At 39.0% G+C, this 15,824-nt stretch overlaps 1 protein-coding gene across 1 annotated transcript; it reads left to right on the top strand.

Moving 5' to 3' along the window:
* The first annotated feature begins 435 nt into the window (after positions 1-435).
* On the top strand, positions 436-12,716 carry LOC147181130 (SERPINE1 mRNA-binding protein 1-like). The gene is made up of 9 exons (XM_086079135.1): positions 436-809; positions 3,209-3,395; positions 3,486-3,626; positions 5,642-5,713; positions 8,500-8,574; positions 8,731-8,908; positions 10,154-10,219; positions 10,791-10,976; positions 11,273-12,716. Exons 1-9 carry the CDS (start codon positions 554-556, stop codon positions 11,330-11,332), a joined length of 1,221 nt encoding a protein of 406 aa, XP_085935261.1. The 5' UTR covers positions 436-553; the 3' UTR covers positions 11,333-12,716.
* The last annotated feature ends 3,108 nt before the right edge of the window (positions 12,717-15,824 follow it).

Genomic DNA, 15,824 nt, shown 5'->3' with positions numbered 1-15,824 from the left:
AGTAAAAATTGTTTGTTGAAATATTATTTAAAAAAAATTAAGGGGGATTGGTAATTTGCAAGCTGCAATATCTTTTCAAAAGTGAAGTTGGTATTTTATCAAGAAACAAAATTGATTCACGTAATTTACTTTCGCGGGCCAGATATGGCCCACGGGCCTTGAAATTTGACACATGTGATTTAGAGCCTACTAATGCCCATGAAATTTTAGTAAAAAAAATAATAATAAAAATGCTGAACGTTTTTGTCCATGTTAGGGAGATGCTGTTTTTTTAATCACATGACTGGGAGCTGTCCGTGCATGTGATACCCAATGGGAAATTAAAAAGCAGATTACTCTATGCAGACATAAAAATGAGTCATTACATAATGTCAATAAAAACATTGCAGACGGGCGCGCGCTCGTTTTGCCGCGCGTCTCCCCGTGTCCCGGATGTTGTCTCGCACCGGAAGAGAAGGGGCCGATCTCCCAGCCATCTTGTGGCAGCATCCAGCGACTCGCTCGCATCAAGCCTCGTCGAATCGGAGGTGAATCCAGCTGAAGGGGCGCCATCATGCCCGGCCACCTGCAAGAAGGCTTCGGCTGTGTCGTAACCAACCGGTTCGACCAGTTACCGGACGACGAGTCCGATCCGTCGGAGATCCTGAAAGCTGCCGAAAACAAGAAGAAGGAGGGGGTCGCTGCTGGCTCCGCTAAGAGCGCAGCTCAAGCCGCCAAGCAGCCCAAGAAGGAGTCGCAGAAGGACAGGAAGAACCCGCTCTTGGATAAGAAGGAGGAGTCCCAGCCTCCGGTGCATCTGAAAAAAGAAGGTAAACAAACACGCGCAACGCAGTCGCTCTGTGTTTATTTTGGTGTGATGCTCGATTGTCTTGCTAACGTGCTAGCTGCTGCTGGACAGCGTCGGTCGGCGGGAGGTCAACGCTGAGCCATGCCTGCCTGCCTGCCTTTTCGTTTGTTGTTGGAGGACACATGGAGGTGGTGGAGTCCTTCACTCGTTGCTGCAACTCTTCACGTCATAGGCAGCGACTCGTGCATGCACGGCGTGGCGGACACATCCTGTTGGGATGTTTGCGCTTGTCTGGATGATGCTCGGAGTTGGTGCGCGGCTCGATGTAAACACGGATGAGGATTGGCCGTAATTAACGTTTGCGTGGTTGCTTGATCGAAGAATCGTCGAAATTAGTGTGTGGATTTAAAAGCAGTTGCGGATTTATGTTTCATCAAATCGAGTTAAATACCTGTAGTTCAGGTTCTCAAAATTGTTTGGGTCCAGAGACGAGGTGAGGGATGCTCAAGTTCGGTCCTCGAGAGCCCCTATCAGCCTGTTTTCCAGTGTTTCTCTCCACTAACGCACCTGATGTATTCTCAGGATCGTTATTAGATTCAGCTGTGCTGCCGGAGGGAAACAGACAGGATAGGGTCTCTCGAGGACCGGACTTGAGCACCCCTGGACTAGGGGAAGAATTTTCATCCAAGGACTCCCTTATATTGCCATTGCCACTGGGCACCGTCAACCTTGAAAATGAATCATGAGTGAATTATTGAGGAAAGAATATCTCAATCAGGTTAGTTTTCAAAATTGTTCAGCCCTAATTACAGTGTAAGTAGTTAATGTTTACGACAACGTTTTCGGCTGAGTGCTCCTGGTGTTGAATAATTTGATAGCAAGAAAAGAAAATATAATATAAGGCCAGGGTTCTACACTTTTGAACTGGTAGCACTGGTGCGACCAAGTTGTCTCGCCCTTTTTGGCGGATTTGGGAGGTACAGCATGACCTTATTTGCTGATGTAAGTTTGTCTTAATTGACATTCTATTTCTTTGTAAAGATTGACAGTGACTCAAAATATATAAACTAAATATTTTACTGCAACGAGTAGGGCTGGGCTATAAATCAAATTAATTCGATACATCGTCATTTTAAAAATCAAATCGTTGAAAATTTGCTAAATCGTGAAATCAAATTTTGTCTTTTGGATTATTAAAAGCTGTTGTTCTTATGTTCTGTTACATTCAAATGTAATTTTGTGGCAGAATACTGGATGGGCGGTTTACAAGACATGTTTACAATAGCTACCAACAACTTAATTGTGGCTTTTAAGAAAAAAAATGAATGTTAAGTTTATGTCAAAACAAATTTAGAATCAGTATACATGATTGTTGTCTGAACATTTTGCACAGGAATTATTTTTGAATAAATAAAATTTTTAAATAAATGTTTGTTGGGTTTATTAGATTAAAATCGTAATCGTCCTGAGTGTCTGTAAAAATCGAGATTCTATTTTTGGGGCCATATCGCCCAGCCCTAGTTACGAGGTATTTCTGCAGCAGGCAGTGGCTGATAACCAGGTTGATTGTATTATGTCATTTTAAAAGATGACATAACAAAGGCTTTGTGTGATCATTATTTTCATCACTTTAATGGGGCCAGAGAATTGTCTCAAAATGATGCACTCTGATATATCCACGATTTTCACATGTTGTAAATATTAAATTTTGCTTGTGAATTGCTGAAGGCGAGTTTGTCGATCAGTAGACACCTTTATTCACAAACACATACGTAAAGTCCGCTAAGAGGCAGTGTTGCTGTCTCTGTTGAAAGAGAACGAGCCATCCCGTTTTTTTATTTTTTGTTAAAGAATTGGAATTTGTCAAACGGAAAACGAGCCTTTCATAACATGTTTACTTCACATAAGTTGGGAAAAACTATACAACCGTAATTTTTTCCCCCTCAAGCTTGCACTGCCTTGAACCCTGAACACCTACTGTTACCTCTTTGGCACCTCTGCAGCTGCTGCTGCAGCGCCGTGGAAGAAGAAAGCAGCAACAGCCGAAGAGGTAACAGAAGAAGAAGGTTTTCCGGGTCAGGGCAATGCCAAGGCTGGATTCTTTGTTCTAAACAAATCACAGGCTTTCCCCAGTGCTTTATGAACCACCATACAACATTTCAGTCACTTTGAAGCTTCGGTTTTTATGAAAGAAAACACATCCACCTCCTTTATTTATTTCTTTTTTATTTATTTTTTTAGAGCTCAGTATTGTTCATTCGGTAATGTCATCATCATTGCTCTTTTTTTTTTCTCTCTAATGAGCTCAGTATTGTTCATTCGGTAATGTCATCATCATTGCTCGTCCACCTCCTTTAAACCAGCATCAAAGAGTGAGTGATGTCAACCCAAGATTCACAAACTGCGCTGTGTGATTGACAGGCATGAGGCGAGTGGGTCGACGGCCAGACCAGCAACAGGGTCACCAGGGCTCCCAGCACCAGGGGGGCCAAGGGGAGGGCCGACCCGGAGACAAGAGGCCAGACCGCAGACCTCCTCGTGAGCGACGCTTTGAGAAACCCACCGAGGACAAGCCAGAGGGCGGCGGCGGCGACTTCTCTGCAGACAGGTGAGAATAGCCATGGAGCGTCACGTGACCATTTTAAGTGTACGAATGCAAGAGCATGGTTGAGCTTCTCTTTCTGTTCCTTGTCTTCAGGCCCTCCGGAGACCGGCCCCCGAGAGGGCGTGGCGGCGGCCGATTTGGGCGCGGTGGACGAGGGCGGGGCATGGGCAGAGGAGAAGGCTTTGACTCCCGTGGCAAACGAGACTTTGACAGACACAGCGGCACTGACAAATCGTGAGTCCGGATTTTTAAATGATTGCCATTTATTTGTATGTGACGTATTTGTATTTTAGTGTTCTTCAGAATTACTTTTTTCTTTATAATTTTTTTTAAAAAGCCACCTGCCTTGGACAGATCTTTGAAAATCCAAAATGCTTAAGTTGTAAAGTGCATTAAAATATTTTCCCCTGCAAAATTAGATGAGCTTAGGTACCAAAGAAACAGTTACCCGTTGCACAAAATCATCCGACACAAATCTGTAGATAGTTTTAGGAGTGACTTAATTTTTTTCGATGAGCAATACCACAACTGCATTTTCTAAAACTAATGTGTGTGCAAAGTTTCATGAATTTACTCCCATGTTTAGACCCTCAAAAACGGCAAACAGTGCATCGCCACGGCAACAGCGTGCGACAAAATCAAAACTTTCAATAACTTTTCTTTAGATCGTAGGGCTGTGCGATTAATCAAAATTCAATAACAATTTCAATTATTACAATCCACAATTACAAATTCGGCATAACCGTAAACAAAAATAAAAGATTATTAATACTAATTTTGAATTGGTTAAGTGTATATATTTGCACCTTTTTTATTTTGAAATGACTAATTTAATAAGTCTTGTTTGGTCCAAAGGGAACTTGCATAATTATAGTGTTTCAAATACATTTATTTTCCTTTTTATATTTTTTACATGTTTAATAAACGTTTTCTTGTTTTGTACCAAAAAACAAATGATTGTCCTAATCGTGATTTCAATTATTACCAAATAAATCGTGATGAATATTTTCTTCATAATCGAGCAGCCCTAAATGGATATATTCTGTAGGAGGAGTTGGTTTTGGAACACTATAAAAAGCCAAAAATGGAACAAAATTCCTAAATAAATGCAAAATGGCCTACTTCCTGTTACTTTTAGCATATTGCTATAAAATACTTTTTGTAGGTCTTGTTGGTGAAACGTACAACCAGGAATACTTTGTCAAAACTGTGTAGGATTCGCTATTGTGCCATTTATTGAAAATTTCACAAGAAATCTCAAATATTGATGTTCATGCCAGGTCTGATGTGTATGCTAATTTCCGTGAGTTTTAGCCCAGGTGCCACAAACAACAGTGTGCCACAAAATAAAAATAAAAACTTTATTTTAAACATCTTTATATGAAACACACAAAGTTTGAAAATGATCAGATCATTTCTGTAGCAGTTCATTAACTCATTCATTGCCATTGACGGTTATAGGCGTCAAAAATTCATTTGAACTATTTCTATAAGTTTAACATTTTTCCCCATTTTTGTTAACAAGAGTATGAAAACCTAGATTTTTTTTATTGTACATTTAGAACAGATATAAAATTTGTGATTAATCGTGAGTTAACTAGTGAAGTTATGCGATTAATTATGATTTAAAAAATGTATCGCCTGACACCCCTCATTTTTAATAATCTTTTCTTAAAAAAAAAAAATATATATATATATATATATATATATTAAAAATAAAATTACTTTAAAAAAAGAGAGAAAACGAAATGTAAATGTTTTCGTAATTTATTGCATGACTTCACTAGTTAACTCACAATTAATCACACATTTTATCTCTGTTCTAAATGTATAATAATTTATTTCTGGGTTTTCGTACTCTTATTAACAAAAGGGAAGAAAAAAAGTTAAATAGAAATAGTTCAAATGAATTTTTGACGTCTATAGACGTCAATGGCAGTGAATGAGTTAAAAATATGATCTTTAGAAAAGGCCAAAGGTATTCCAAGGTAAATCAAAATGGCGGACTTCCGGTTTAGCATATGGCTCCAAAATACTTCTTTTTCCCCCACATTGTGGTCTGTTACTAATGCCTCCACACCAGTGAATATAAAAAAATTCTAAATTTCAATTCCGAATTGCTTTCAAATTCTGGTTCTATAGCAGCAATATGAACGAAACTGGGTTGTAAACCGAAGCCCCCGTCGCAAAGTTTGACTGTCGACTGCATGCGTTAAATGTTATCTGACTTTCAAATGGTCTTGCCTCAGAAATCAGAAGAGCGAGGAGAAGCGCAGTGGCAGCGGCTCACACAACTGGGGACATGTGAAGGAGGAAGCCAGGTGATAATTCACTCTTTAGCACGCGTCCATTTGCATTCCTGCGGGGCTCCAAGTGTCGAGCTGGGAGTGTTGAAGGATACCACGGCAGTAACTAAACTCATTTCCATGCATTGTCAAACCAACAAAGATATTCCTGCCTTGTTTCTATCAAAACATTTCTCTGAGGTCTCAGGCTTCTACTTTAATTCCATTTCCATAAAGAACTATTGGATCAGTTAATCAATTTATTATTTCTGGAATTGGTTGTTGGCCAGGCAAGACATCGCTGTCTTTTGCACCCGCGTCATAATCAAGGCTATTCATAGTCATCTTTGACCTAGTGTTGTCACGATACCAACATTTTGACTTCCTTAAAATACCTCCATATTGGTACTGAAACGGTACATCGACAAAACGCAGCAAAATTATTTGTATTAATTCAAAATGTTGGGCTCTATGCATGTTAATTTATGTAAATACTGAATGTATTTATGCTGTATGTGCTTTCACATTGCATGCCATACTCTTGACTGCATTTGTTGTTATCCGTTTTAAATATTGGTAACACAGTGGCACTCCTCCCATGACTCAACGTAATGTTGCAGGTCTCTGCTCTTCCATTCCGCTCCCAATTAGTCCAATGTGTAATCAAATACTACAAACTGGGAACAAAATAATTCACACTCGACTTATTTTTTTTAAGGGAAGCGTCACCAAATGTGTCACAACCTGTCGCTCTGTCAGTCATCTGAGCTTTTTCTACGTATGTCTGTGATTTCCTACTTTGTGCCTGTTCATGGAACGCACCTTAAGTCCACTGCGAAAAAAACATTTGCTCTTGTTACAAAACGTCACGTCGGTCGGGCCATGTTGAAAATTAGTCACTCAAGCAATTGCATATCATTTATATATTACAGTCTTTTTGTTTTTGTAATCACTACCTGAACAGCATCTACTTGTATAATGAAAATAGTTTAGGATTTTGCAGTGGTCTAAACCCTGGAACCCGCCCGAAAATATTAGCCCCTGCACTGAACAACAACTGAATCCCAGCTCAACATTCAGAACCAAAACAGGAGAAATCTCAAGTCTCAAGCTGGCTATTTTAAAAGGAGCTACTTGGGAATCATTCGTGTGATATTTTCACCATTTGGACCTTGACGCAGAGAAAAAGTGGAGGACGTCATTTTTTTCATACTCTTGTAAACAAAAGTGGGAAAAAAATGTAAACTAATCGAAATAGTTTAAATTAATTTTTGACGTTTATAACCGTCAATGGCAATGAATGAATAAAAAAAAAAAGAGAGAAAACAAAAAAAAATTGAGGCGACAGGCGATTAAAATTTGTAATCATAATTAATCGCATTACTTCACTAGTTAACTGACAATTCATCACACATATTTTATATCTGTTCTAAATGTGCAATGAAAAAAATTCTAGGTTTTCATACTCTTGTTAACAAAAGTGGGGGAAGAAATTAAACAATGGCAGTGAATGAGTTAATCATCTTTATTCACCACTGTGTTATATATAATGAGTATCAAAATGTTACTAGTTTAGTTGAATACAGTTCATTTGCATGTTTTGAAAAGCTCTACACCTACAGTATGTAAAACAAAGTTATTAGCAGCAAATGTCATTTTTAGCGTATGCTGTAGGCCACTTAAAAATGGACAGTTGGGCACACACCTAGGTTACATGTATCATAAGAAATTGAGTATAAGAATGATTCTGGCCTCTAGGGGCAGTAGAAGCCAGGGTAAGAAAATGATGTGCCATTTGACTTATAGAGAAGAAGGGTGTTTTGTGTCAATAGAAAGTCTTAAGACAAGAGAATAAAGATTGAGAGCATCACGTGACGTAATTTGTACTTTTTATGCAGTTTGAGTCAAAGAAACAAAGACAAAGCAAGTCACTCCTGCCTTTTTGTTTCATAGAAACTACCAAGTTGCGTTGCTTCATCTCTTCTTTTTTATTCTTTCATTCTGCTGCCTTGTCTCTCATAAAGTTAGTCTGATAGCTCAAGAGTGTGCCACTAGACAATTTAAATTAATTGGTCAACTTTTTGTTTCTATTGTTTTCTTTACTACAACTAATGTATATGTTCATCTATCTCGGCTAGCGACATATAATGACAGGAACTTAACACGTGTAATTGTGTATCTACTGATTGCTATTTACACAGCACACTAACACTGCCATTGATGGCTATAGACGTCAAAAATTCATTTGGACTATTTCTATTAGTTTAACTTTTTTTTTTTTTTTTTTTTAATGAAAACCTAGAAATAAATGTAATTGTACATTTATAACAGATAGAAAATTTGTGATTAATCGTGAGTCAACTATTGAAGTCATGCGATTAATTACGATTACAAATTGTAATCGTCTGACGCCCCTAATTTTTTATTTTATTTTATTTTGTAATTAGGGCGTCAGGCGATTAATTTTTTAAAATTGTAATTAATCACATGACTTCACTAGTTAGCTAACCATTAATCATACATTTTATATCTGTTCTAAATGTACAATAAAAAAATTCTAGGTTTTCATACTCTTAACAAAAGTGGGGGGGAAATGTTAAACTATAATAGAAATAGTTCAAATGATTTTTTTGACGTCTATAGCCGTCAATGGCAGTGAATGAGTTAATAGCTTTGTATTTAACTGAACAGGCCCGCTTTTCAACTCAATATTCTTCATTATAAGGGCGCGCAATTGATTGTTGTTTTCATTGTTAACTGTATGACGACGCGGTCCAGCAAAGGTTGCGCAACTCAAAACGGATGCTCTTCATGTGTTTCAGTGAGGCTGAACTAACCCCCGCTGCCGAGACGACCCCGGAAGGAGAGGAACACGCACCCGCTGGCTCTGAGAACAAGTGAGTGTCATTGATTGCGTTCCCACGTGCGAGGCTTGACACTTTGGTTTTGGTTTCTCAAGTCTCATTCCATTTCTATCTATCTGACATTGACATGAGATAAGAACATTGTTATGGACCTTGTTATGGACCTTGTCGTGCACCGGGGCTCTGCAGGGAGAACGAGGCGGAAGAAGTGAAACCCGAAAGTCCTCGAGAGATGACACTGGACGAGTGGAAGGCCATGCAGGACAAGGAGCGAACCAAAGTGGAGTTCAACATCCGGAAGCCCAACGAGGGTGCAGACAGTCAGTGGAAGAAAGGATACGTGCTGCACAAGTCCAAGAGTGAAGATGTGAGTACGGGCAACCTTTACTGGTAAAAGAGCCATTTTAGGCAAAATAAATAACAACAAAAATCGGTCTGGTGCCGCAAGACATTTGAACATTGTGATGAGCGAAACCGTGTGTTTGTGGGCCCGAGAGCTAATTAGAGCTGCACCATAACACAAACATGCAGCATCCAATACTTAGAGATTTATTTTCTTCTACCTTTCGTCTTCGTTTTGGGATTTTTTGTGTGTGTTTGGAATTTTTTCAAACGTTTTTGGACTTTCCTGCCTTTCTGTCAAATTTACAAAATTGTTGGCAATTTTATGGACACATGGTAATTTTATTTTATGCCTCTCTCTTTTCTTTTTTTGGACATTGTTCCTGCTTTTCTTGCTATCAATTTTCTGAGATTTTTTGCACTTTTGTGGCCATTTTTCTGTCCATGCTTTTCTTAAATCAATTTTCTGACTTTGTTGTGGGGGCAATTTTGTACCAATTTCTTCTTTTGTTTTTGGACATTTTATATTTACTTTTTTAATGTTTTCTTTTCTCCTTTAAAAATATATATATATATGTTTCTGACCTTTTCTTGGCAAATTTGTGTACATTTTATTGTTATTTTGGGGATTTCTTTTATTTTTCAACATTTTATAGCTACTTTTCACATTTTCTTTTTTTTTATTCTGACATTTTAGGCAATTTAATGGACATTTTATAGTCACTTTTTGGCCTTTTTTGTAGGTAATTTGTAAAAGTTTTTCTTCTACCCTTTGTCTCTTTTTCTGACAACTCCAAAATTTGGACTCTGACATTTATTTAAAGTATTAAATTATTTGTTTTACCCAAATCATTAATTTATTTAAAGAATATTTTATCTAAAAAATGAATATGTAAAAAAAAAAGAATAATTTCTACCCCAAAACATTTTAAGGAGCCACCGGAGAGGGTCTAAAGCAGGGGTGGCCAAGTTCAGTCCTCGAGAGCCCCTATCCAGCCTGTTTTCCGTGTTTCTCACCTTTAACACACCTGATTCATGATCAGGATCGTTATCCAGCTTCTGCAAAACTTGCTGACGAGCTGATCATTGGATTCAGCTGTGCTGCAGGAGGGAAACAGGCAGGATCGGGGCTCTCGGGGACCGAACTTGGCCACCCCTGGTCTAAAGAGCCACATGTGGCTCCGGAGCCTCCGGTTGCAGATCCCTGTGCTAGTGTGACTTCAAAGTGTTGAAAAACTCTGCATTGACGTATTATATGTTGAATTTTCAGAGGCCTGTTGGAGCTCTGATTGATTCCACAGAAACGGAAGTCGATGCACACTCTCTGTACCAAAAGGTGGGTAGTTATAATATTAGCCATACGATGATGACATGTCAATGAAAAACTTGTACAATTGAAATAAGCCCTTGAACTCATTCACTGCCATTGACGGCTATAGACGTCAAAAATTCATTTGATCTATTTGTATTAGTTTTCCACTTTTGTTAATAAGAGTATGAAAACCTAAAAATATATATATATATTAACATTTCGAACAGATATAACATTTGTGATTAATCATGAGTTAATTATTGAAGTCATGTGATTAATTACAATAAAAGAAATTGCCTAATGCGATTAAAAAAAGAAAAGATTATTAAAAATTTGGGGTGTCAGGCGATTAAAAAATTGTATTGTAATAAATCGCATGACTACATTAGTTAACTCACGATTAATCACAAATGTTATATTTTCTAAATTACAATTAAGAAAAATCTAGGTTTTCACACTCTGGTTAACAAATGTGGAAAACATGTGTTAAATAGAAATAGTTCAAATTAATTTTTGACGTCTCGAGCCGTCAATGGCAGTGAATGAGTTAATTTAAAAAAAAACTGCATATGAACTTTCGCTACTGTGCGCACAGAGCACCACTGATGAATCTGCCGACCACCACTTTCGCAAACCGGCCAACGACATCACATCTCAGCTGGAGATCAACTTCGGAGACCTGGGCCGTCCCGGCCGTGGTCGTGGGGGCCCTCGCGGGGGCAGGGGCGGCCGCGGTGGGGGAGGCAGCAGGCCGGCGCGCGGCGGAGGGCGCTCTGAAAAGGTAACAGCGCGAGCAACGACAAAGCTGAAAATGTGCTCGCTGCGGCGCAATGATAATAAACGACTAAGCCTAAAAGCACTGATGTGGAAAAGCTGCTCATGTCGGCGCGTGCTGACAATGGGGCTCATCCACAAGTAATACTTTTGCAGCACCAATTATCAACACCGATCGTTACTTAGGAGGGCCTTGGAAGAGTTTGCAATTTTTATCTTGAAATGACATCTTATTTATTAGATTGATTTTTGTTTTTTTAATAAAATGTTGAATGCCAACCTGATGTCTTGTTTTCCCACCAGGCAAGTGGCGTGTCGGTCCCCAACGTGGACGACCCCGAGGCCTTCCCCGCCCTGGCCTGAAGGCTCCTTTAAAGCCAGCAGCCCTTCCGTCACCCCCCCCTCCCCCAGCCCCCCCACCCTCCATTTACGAGGCTTGCATGCTTACCACATTCTCAGATATATACAAAATTGAATGACTAAAAAAAAAGACAGTCATCCCCTACTCGCACCACCAAGAGGACTTAAATTTTCCCTGAGAACAAGACAAAAAAATGGAAAAGGACCTGTTGTTACACTGACATTTTGTATTTTGAAACATGACAGCGGGGATGTTTTCATTCTGGGGTTTTTTTTTTTTCATCCATAGTTTCTGCAATGTTGCTGTTTCAAGTGTGAGTATATCTGGTCGAGCTCAGTGTTATAAGCTCCTAGAAGACTTTGAACTGGAGTGTTTCTCTTCCCTCGCAGTGCATCAATACACACTGATGTGGTTGCACTACACTACATATGAAACGTGTCATAGATAGCTCAAGTGTGACTTTGAAAAAGTGTAATTATCCTGACGAACCATTTCCTTTTTGAGAGGCAAAAAAAAGCGAAGATGGGTAACCAGGCAACAGTGCTATCCTACTCAAAAAAAAATGCTTGGGATTTTTCTGCTTGTTGTGCAGTGAAAATAAATGCCTCTTTCTTTCTTTCTTTTTGATGGGGAGGAGGTAGGAATTGTATTTTATTTTTATTTTATTTTTTTAAATAAAATCGTGGACCAGTGGTTAGTAATGCTTTGTATCCCCTGATCCAGATGTGCCGCCTGTTTGCAGGATGTGTGTATTTTTAGGCTGGTCCTCTTAGCTCATACGGACTGTACTACTTGTAAATTCAGGACCACTAAACAAATGCTTTTATTTTTATTTCTTATGTCAAGTGTGTGTGTGAGCGTGTGATTGATTGTGCTACTGTGACTGCTAGTTACTAAGAAAAGTATTGGTCTGCTACACATGGTCAAAACCATGAGCGGTTCTTAGGAGCATGTGTAATGTCCACCGCATCTCAAGTCTCTTTGAAGACTCCCACCCATTTCTGTAGACCATGTTTGGTTGTATGTTGTGTTGTTATTTTTTGGGGAGTGCAGCAGCACTATTGCATAAATGTCTGCTGTTGTTGTGGAACAATCAGGATCTACAGAATGTAATGTAAACTATTGTTAACGCGGAGCCACCCGCGTCGCCAGAGAGCCTCGTATTTGGCGGATGGGAGGGGCTGAAGTGTAGCTAAGTTAGTAGTACAAGTGCTGTATTTGAAATGCAGTGCTCTGCTTTGACTTGCTGGTGATGCACTGGTAAGAGGGCTGAAGTTTTTTGTTTTTTTTTCTTCTTTCCCATGTACGACTGTTTGAGCCACATGGCGGTAAAACTTTGTGCAAACATCCCTGTTCTAATAAATTGCTTTAGAGGTGTAATATGTACTCTATGGAAAGTGAACTCTTCATTATGCAAAAAAAAGAAAGTAAACACAACCACGTTTATTTCGAACCTCCCATATACCATTTTTTATTTCATTGTGTTTCAGCCATGTACCCTCCAATGTTCAAGATTGATTCTCATAAATTAAGTGAAAATCTATTATTAGCTTGAAAAATACTACAGTACTATAGTTAGGTTTACAGCTTCACTACAGTTTATGAAGTGTCCAAGCATCACAGAAGCTTTCATTAGTTTTCAACATGAATCGTTCTTTAATTAATCCATCCTTCATCATAAATTTCAACAATATAAAAATGCCAAATCAAGTGTGTCAAGGATTCCAACTCTGCAGAAATGAAAATGACATTCATCTCATCTCAACCAATCTTCAAACATTTATCATGTTCTTTGTATAGTTGCTGTTTGAATGGAATACAACACACAAATGAGGTCAAGGGTCAGCAACTTTTACTGTTGAAAGAGCCAGTTTAGGCCAAATAAAGTCTGTCAGGACTCAGAGCCGCAAAACATTTGAACAATGTGATGAGAGAAACTGTGTTTGTTTTAATTTACTGAGGGCCCGAGAGCTCATTAGAGCTGCACCATAACACAAATATATGCCGCATCCTTTCGTCCTTGTTTTTGTTGTGTGTGTGTGTGAGTGAGATTTTTCAAACATTTTTAGACTTTTCTGCCTTTGTCAAATTTACGACATTTTGGGCAATTTTGGTAATTGTAATGGTCATTTTCAAGATTTCTTCTTTTGTTTTGGGACATTTTAAGGTTATGTCTAGATCATTTTCTTTCCAGCTTTAAACCAATTTTCTGCCTTTTTTTTCTCTTAATTTGCTGGACATATGCTAATTATCAGGATTTCTTCTTTTGTTTTTGGACATTTTGTAATTAATTTTTAATCGTTTTCTTTTCTGGCCTTCAAGACCATACTATAGACCAGAGGTGGGCAATCTCGGTCCTGGAGGGCCGGAGTCCTGCAGGTTTTGGAGGTTTCTCACTTCCAATACAAGCTGATTCCAATCAACAGGATCGTTATCAGGCTTATGCGGAGCTTGCTGATGAGCTGATCATATATCAGCTGTGTTGGAGAAAGGCAACAGGCAAAACCTGCAGGATTCCGGCCCTCGATGCCCACCTCTGCTATAGACCATAGGTGTCAAACTCGGGTCCTGGAGGGCCGCATTCCTTCAGGTTTTTGATGTTTCCGTTTTCCAACACAGCTGATATATGACCAGCTCATTAGCGAGCTCTGCATAAGCCTGATTAACGATCCTGCTGATTGGAATAAGCTTGTGTTGGAAGAGGGAAACCTTCAAAACCTGCAGGACTGCGGCCCTCGAGGACCAGAGTTTGACACCTATGCTATAGACGATACTTTCGGCCTTCAAGATGATACTATTCTATTAATTTATATGGGGGTCACTTTTGTGCTGACAATTGTGAGATGACGTCACAAGCCAAGATGGCCGTCAATTTGGTGAACGAAATCTATCTGCTCATTGAAAAGCGTTGGACTTTGGATTGTTGTCATTTGATTTGTGAGGATTGTTTTAAAATGTGATGCGATGTCGTTTGTATGATAGTCACAGGGAAAAGCATTACAATCTGCTGTTTGTTTTCACCGTATAAAGGAAGCATTTGCATTGGGGACATATCAGAAATGCCCGGATGTTCGGAAATGTCAAAGGTAGTTTTTAAATAAACACTACACACACATAATAATTAATAATACCCCACAACCTATTAGGGCAACATGACTGCAAGACTTGTAGCATAGAAGTAACTTACAGTTATGGTTTGTACTAAATAATAGCTAATAATTTAGCTAATAAAGCTTTTTTTAATACGATTAACCTTAAGAAGCAAATCAATATTAAAATGGGATCTTTAAAAGGTGCTAAACTCTAGTTAACATGACCCCTCGCTGGCCTTCACTCTGACCTTTCATCTTCATGCGTCTTTTCAGCCTCTCTTTTCTATTGGATTGTTTTTGCGGGCAGAGGGGCAAGGGTGTGAGCACCACTAGAGGTCTACCTGTGCACGCCAGTGCTGGATGGCAAAAAAATGTTTACTTATAATTTTAGTAGGACTCACAAGGCAAAATGGAGGTCAACTCTGTGAAAGGACGCTCTTCTCTCCGCTCATTGAAAAGCATGGGACTTCGGACCATGTTATATTATTTTGATGTCAAAATGTGATGAAATGTCATTTGACCATCGTAATAATCTGCCTGGGTTGTATGATAGTCACAGGCAAAAACGTTTAATTGCATTGGGGACCCCTTATGCCCTCAAAATCCTTACCCTCTCTAATCATTTTTCCCTAAAGTGTTACGGGTCCCAAAGCCTTGGAATTCCGGATAATAAAAAGATTAGGGCCGCCGATTATAATCAGTCGATTATTGCCCTTCAAACATCTGCCAAAACAATTGGCCAATTAGTTTCCCCTGTAAAAAAAATCCGAAGTTTCCAACGCTGTAAAGGTACCCTGAACGCATCATTTTGCTCGTTAGCATTAGCAACTAGCAAGTGTGTAGCATATGTTATTCTGGTTATTCTGTTGTCCCCCAAACGTCCTTTAAGATGTTTAATGACATCCCAGTTGGAGTTAACTGTAACACTAAACACACGACGGTAAGAATTACATCCACTGTATTTTTAAATACAAAACATGCTTCGTTTTTAAAACATCGCTAGCCTAGCGCTAATGCTAAAAGCGAAGGGAGGTTGTTAAGGCGCGATCTGCGACTCCTGCACGATCTGTGACGCGCATGCGCAGAAGAACGGCCATCTTGGATCACGAGCTACGGCAAATACACTAAAACAAAATACCTTTATATGCCTGCGCGATAGTGCGCGGTCCTAAAAACATGATCCAACATATAACAAAACTTGTCTGTGGTACAGTTCAGATCAACATTGCGCCAAGATTTTTTTTAATTGAACAAAATATACAATTACAAACAATCTGGGCATTTGACAAGTCAAACCAAGTCAAACATCTTCATACACAGAGCCATACAGCATTTAAACAACAGAATGAAATTAAAAAGACAAAAGAAAAAAATAAAATAAAATAAAGGGCATTAAACATAA

The sequence above is a fragment of the Leptonotus elevatus genome, chromosome 1 (genome assembly GCF_054856555.1).
Source record: "Leptonotus elevatus isolate MCC_2025b chromosome 1, RoL_Lele_1.0, whole genome shotgun sequence".
In the NCBI taxonomy this organism is placed as follows: domain Eukaryota; kingdom Metazoa; phylum Chordata; class Actinopteri; order Syngnathiformes; family Syngnathidae; genus Leptonotus; species Leptonotus elevatus.
This window is presented reverse-complemented; position numbering and strand designations above follow the sequence as displayed.

What these genes read in the sequence shown, in the direction of transcription:
- LOC147181130 (XM_086079135.1), top strand. Translation starts at nt 554, where the DNA reads ATGCCCGGCCACCTGCAAGAAGGCTTCGGCTGTGTCGTAACCAACCGG. An exon ending in GGTGCATCTGAAAAAAGAAG is followed by an intron (nt 810 to 3,208) that starts GTAAACAAACAC and finishes TGTGATTGACAG; the next exon opens with GCATGAGGCGAGTGGGTCGA. An exon ending in CATGTGAAGGAGGAAGCCAG is followed by an intron (nt 5,714 to 8,499) that starts GTGATAATTCAC and finishes CATGTGTTTCAG; the next exon opens with TGAGGCTGAACTAACCCCCG.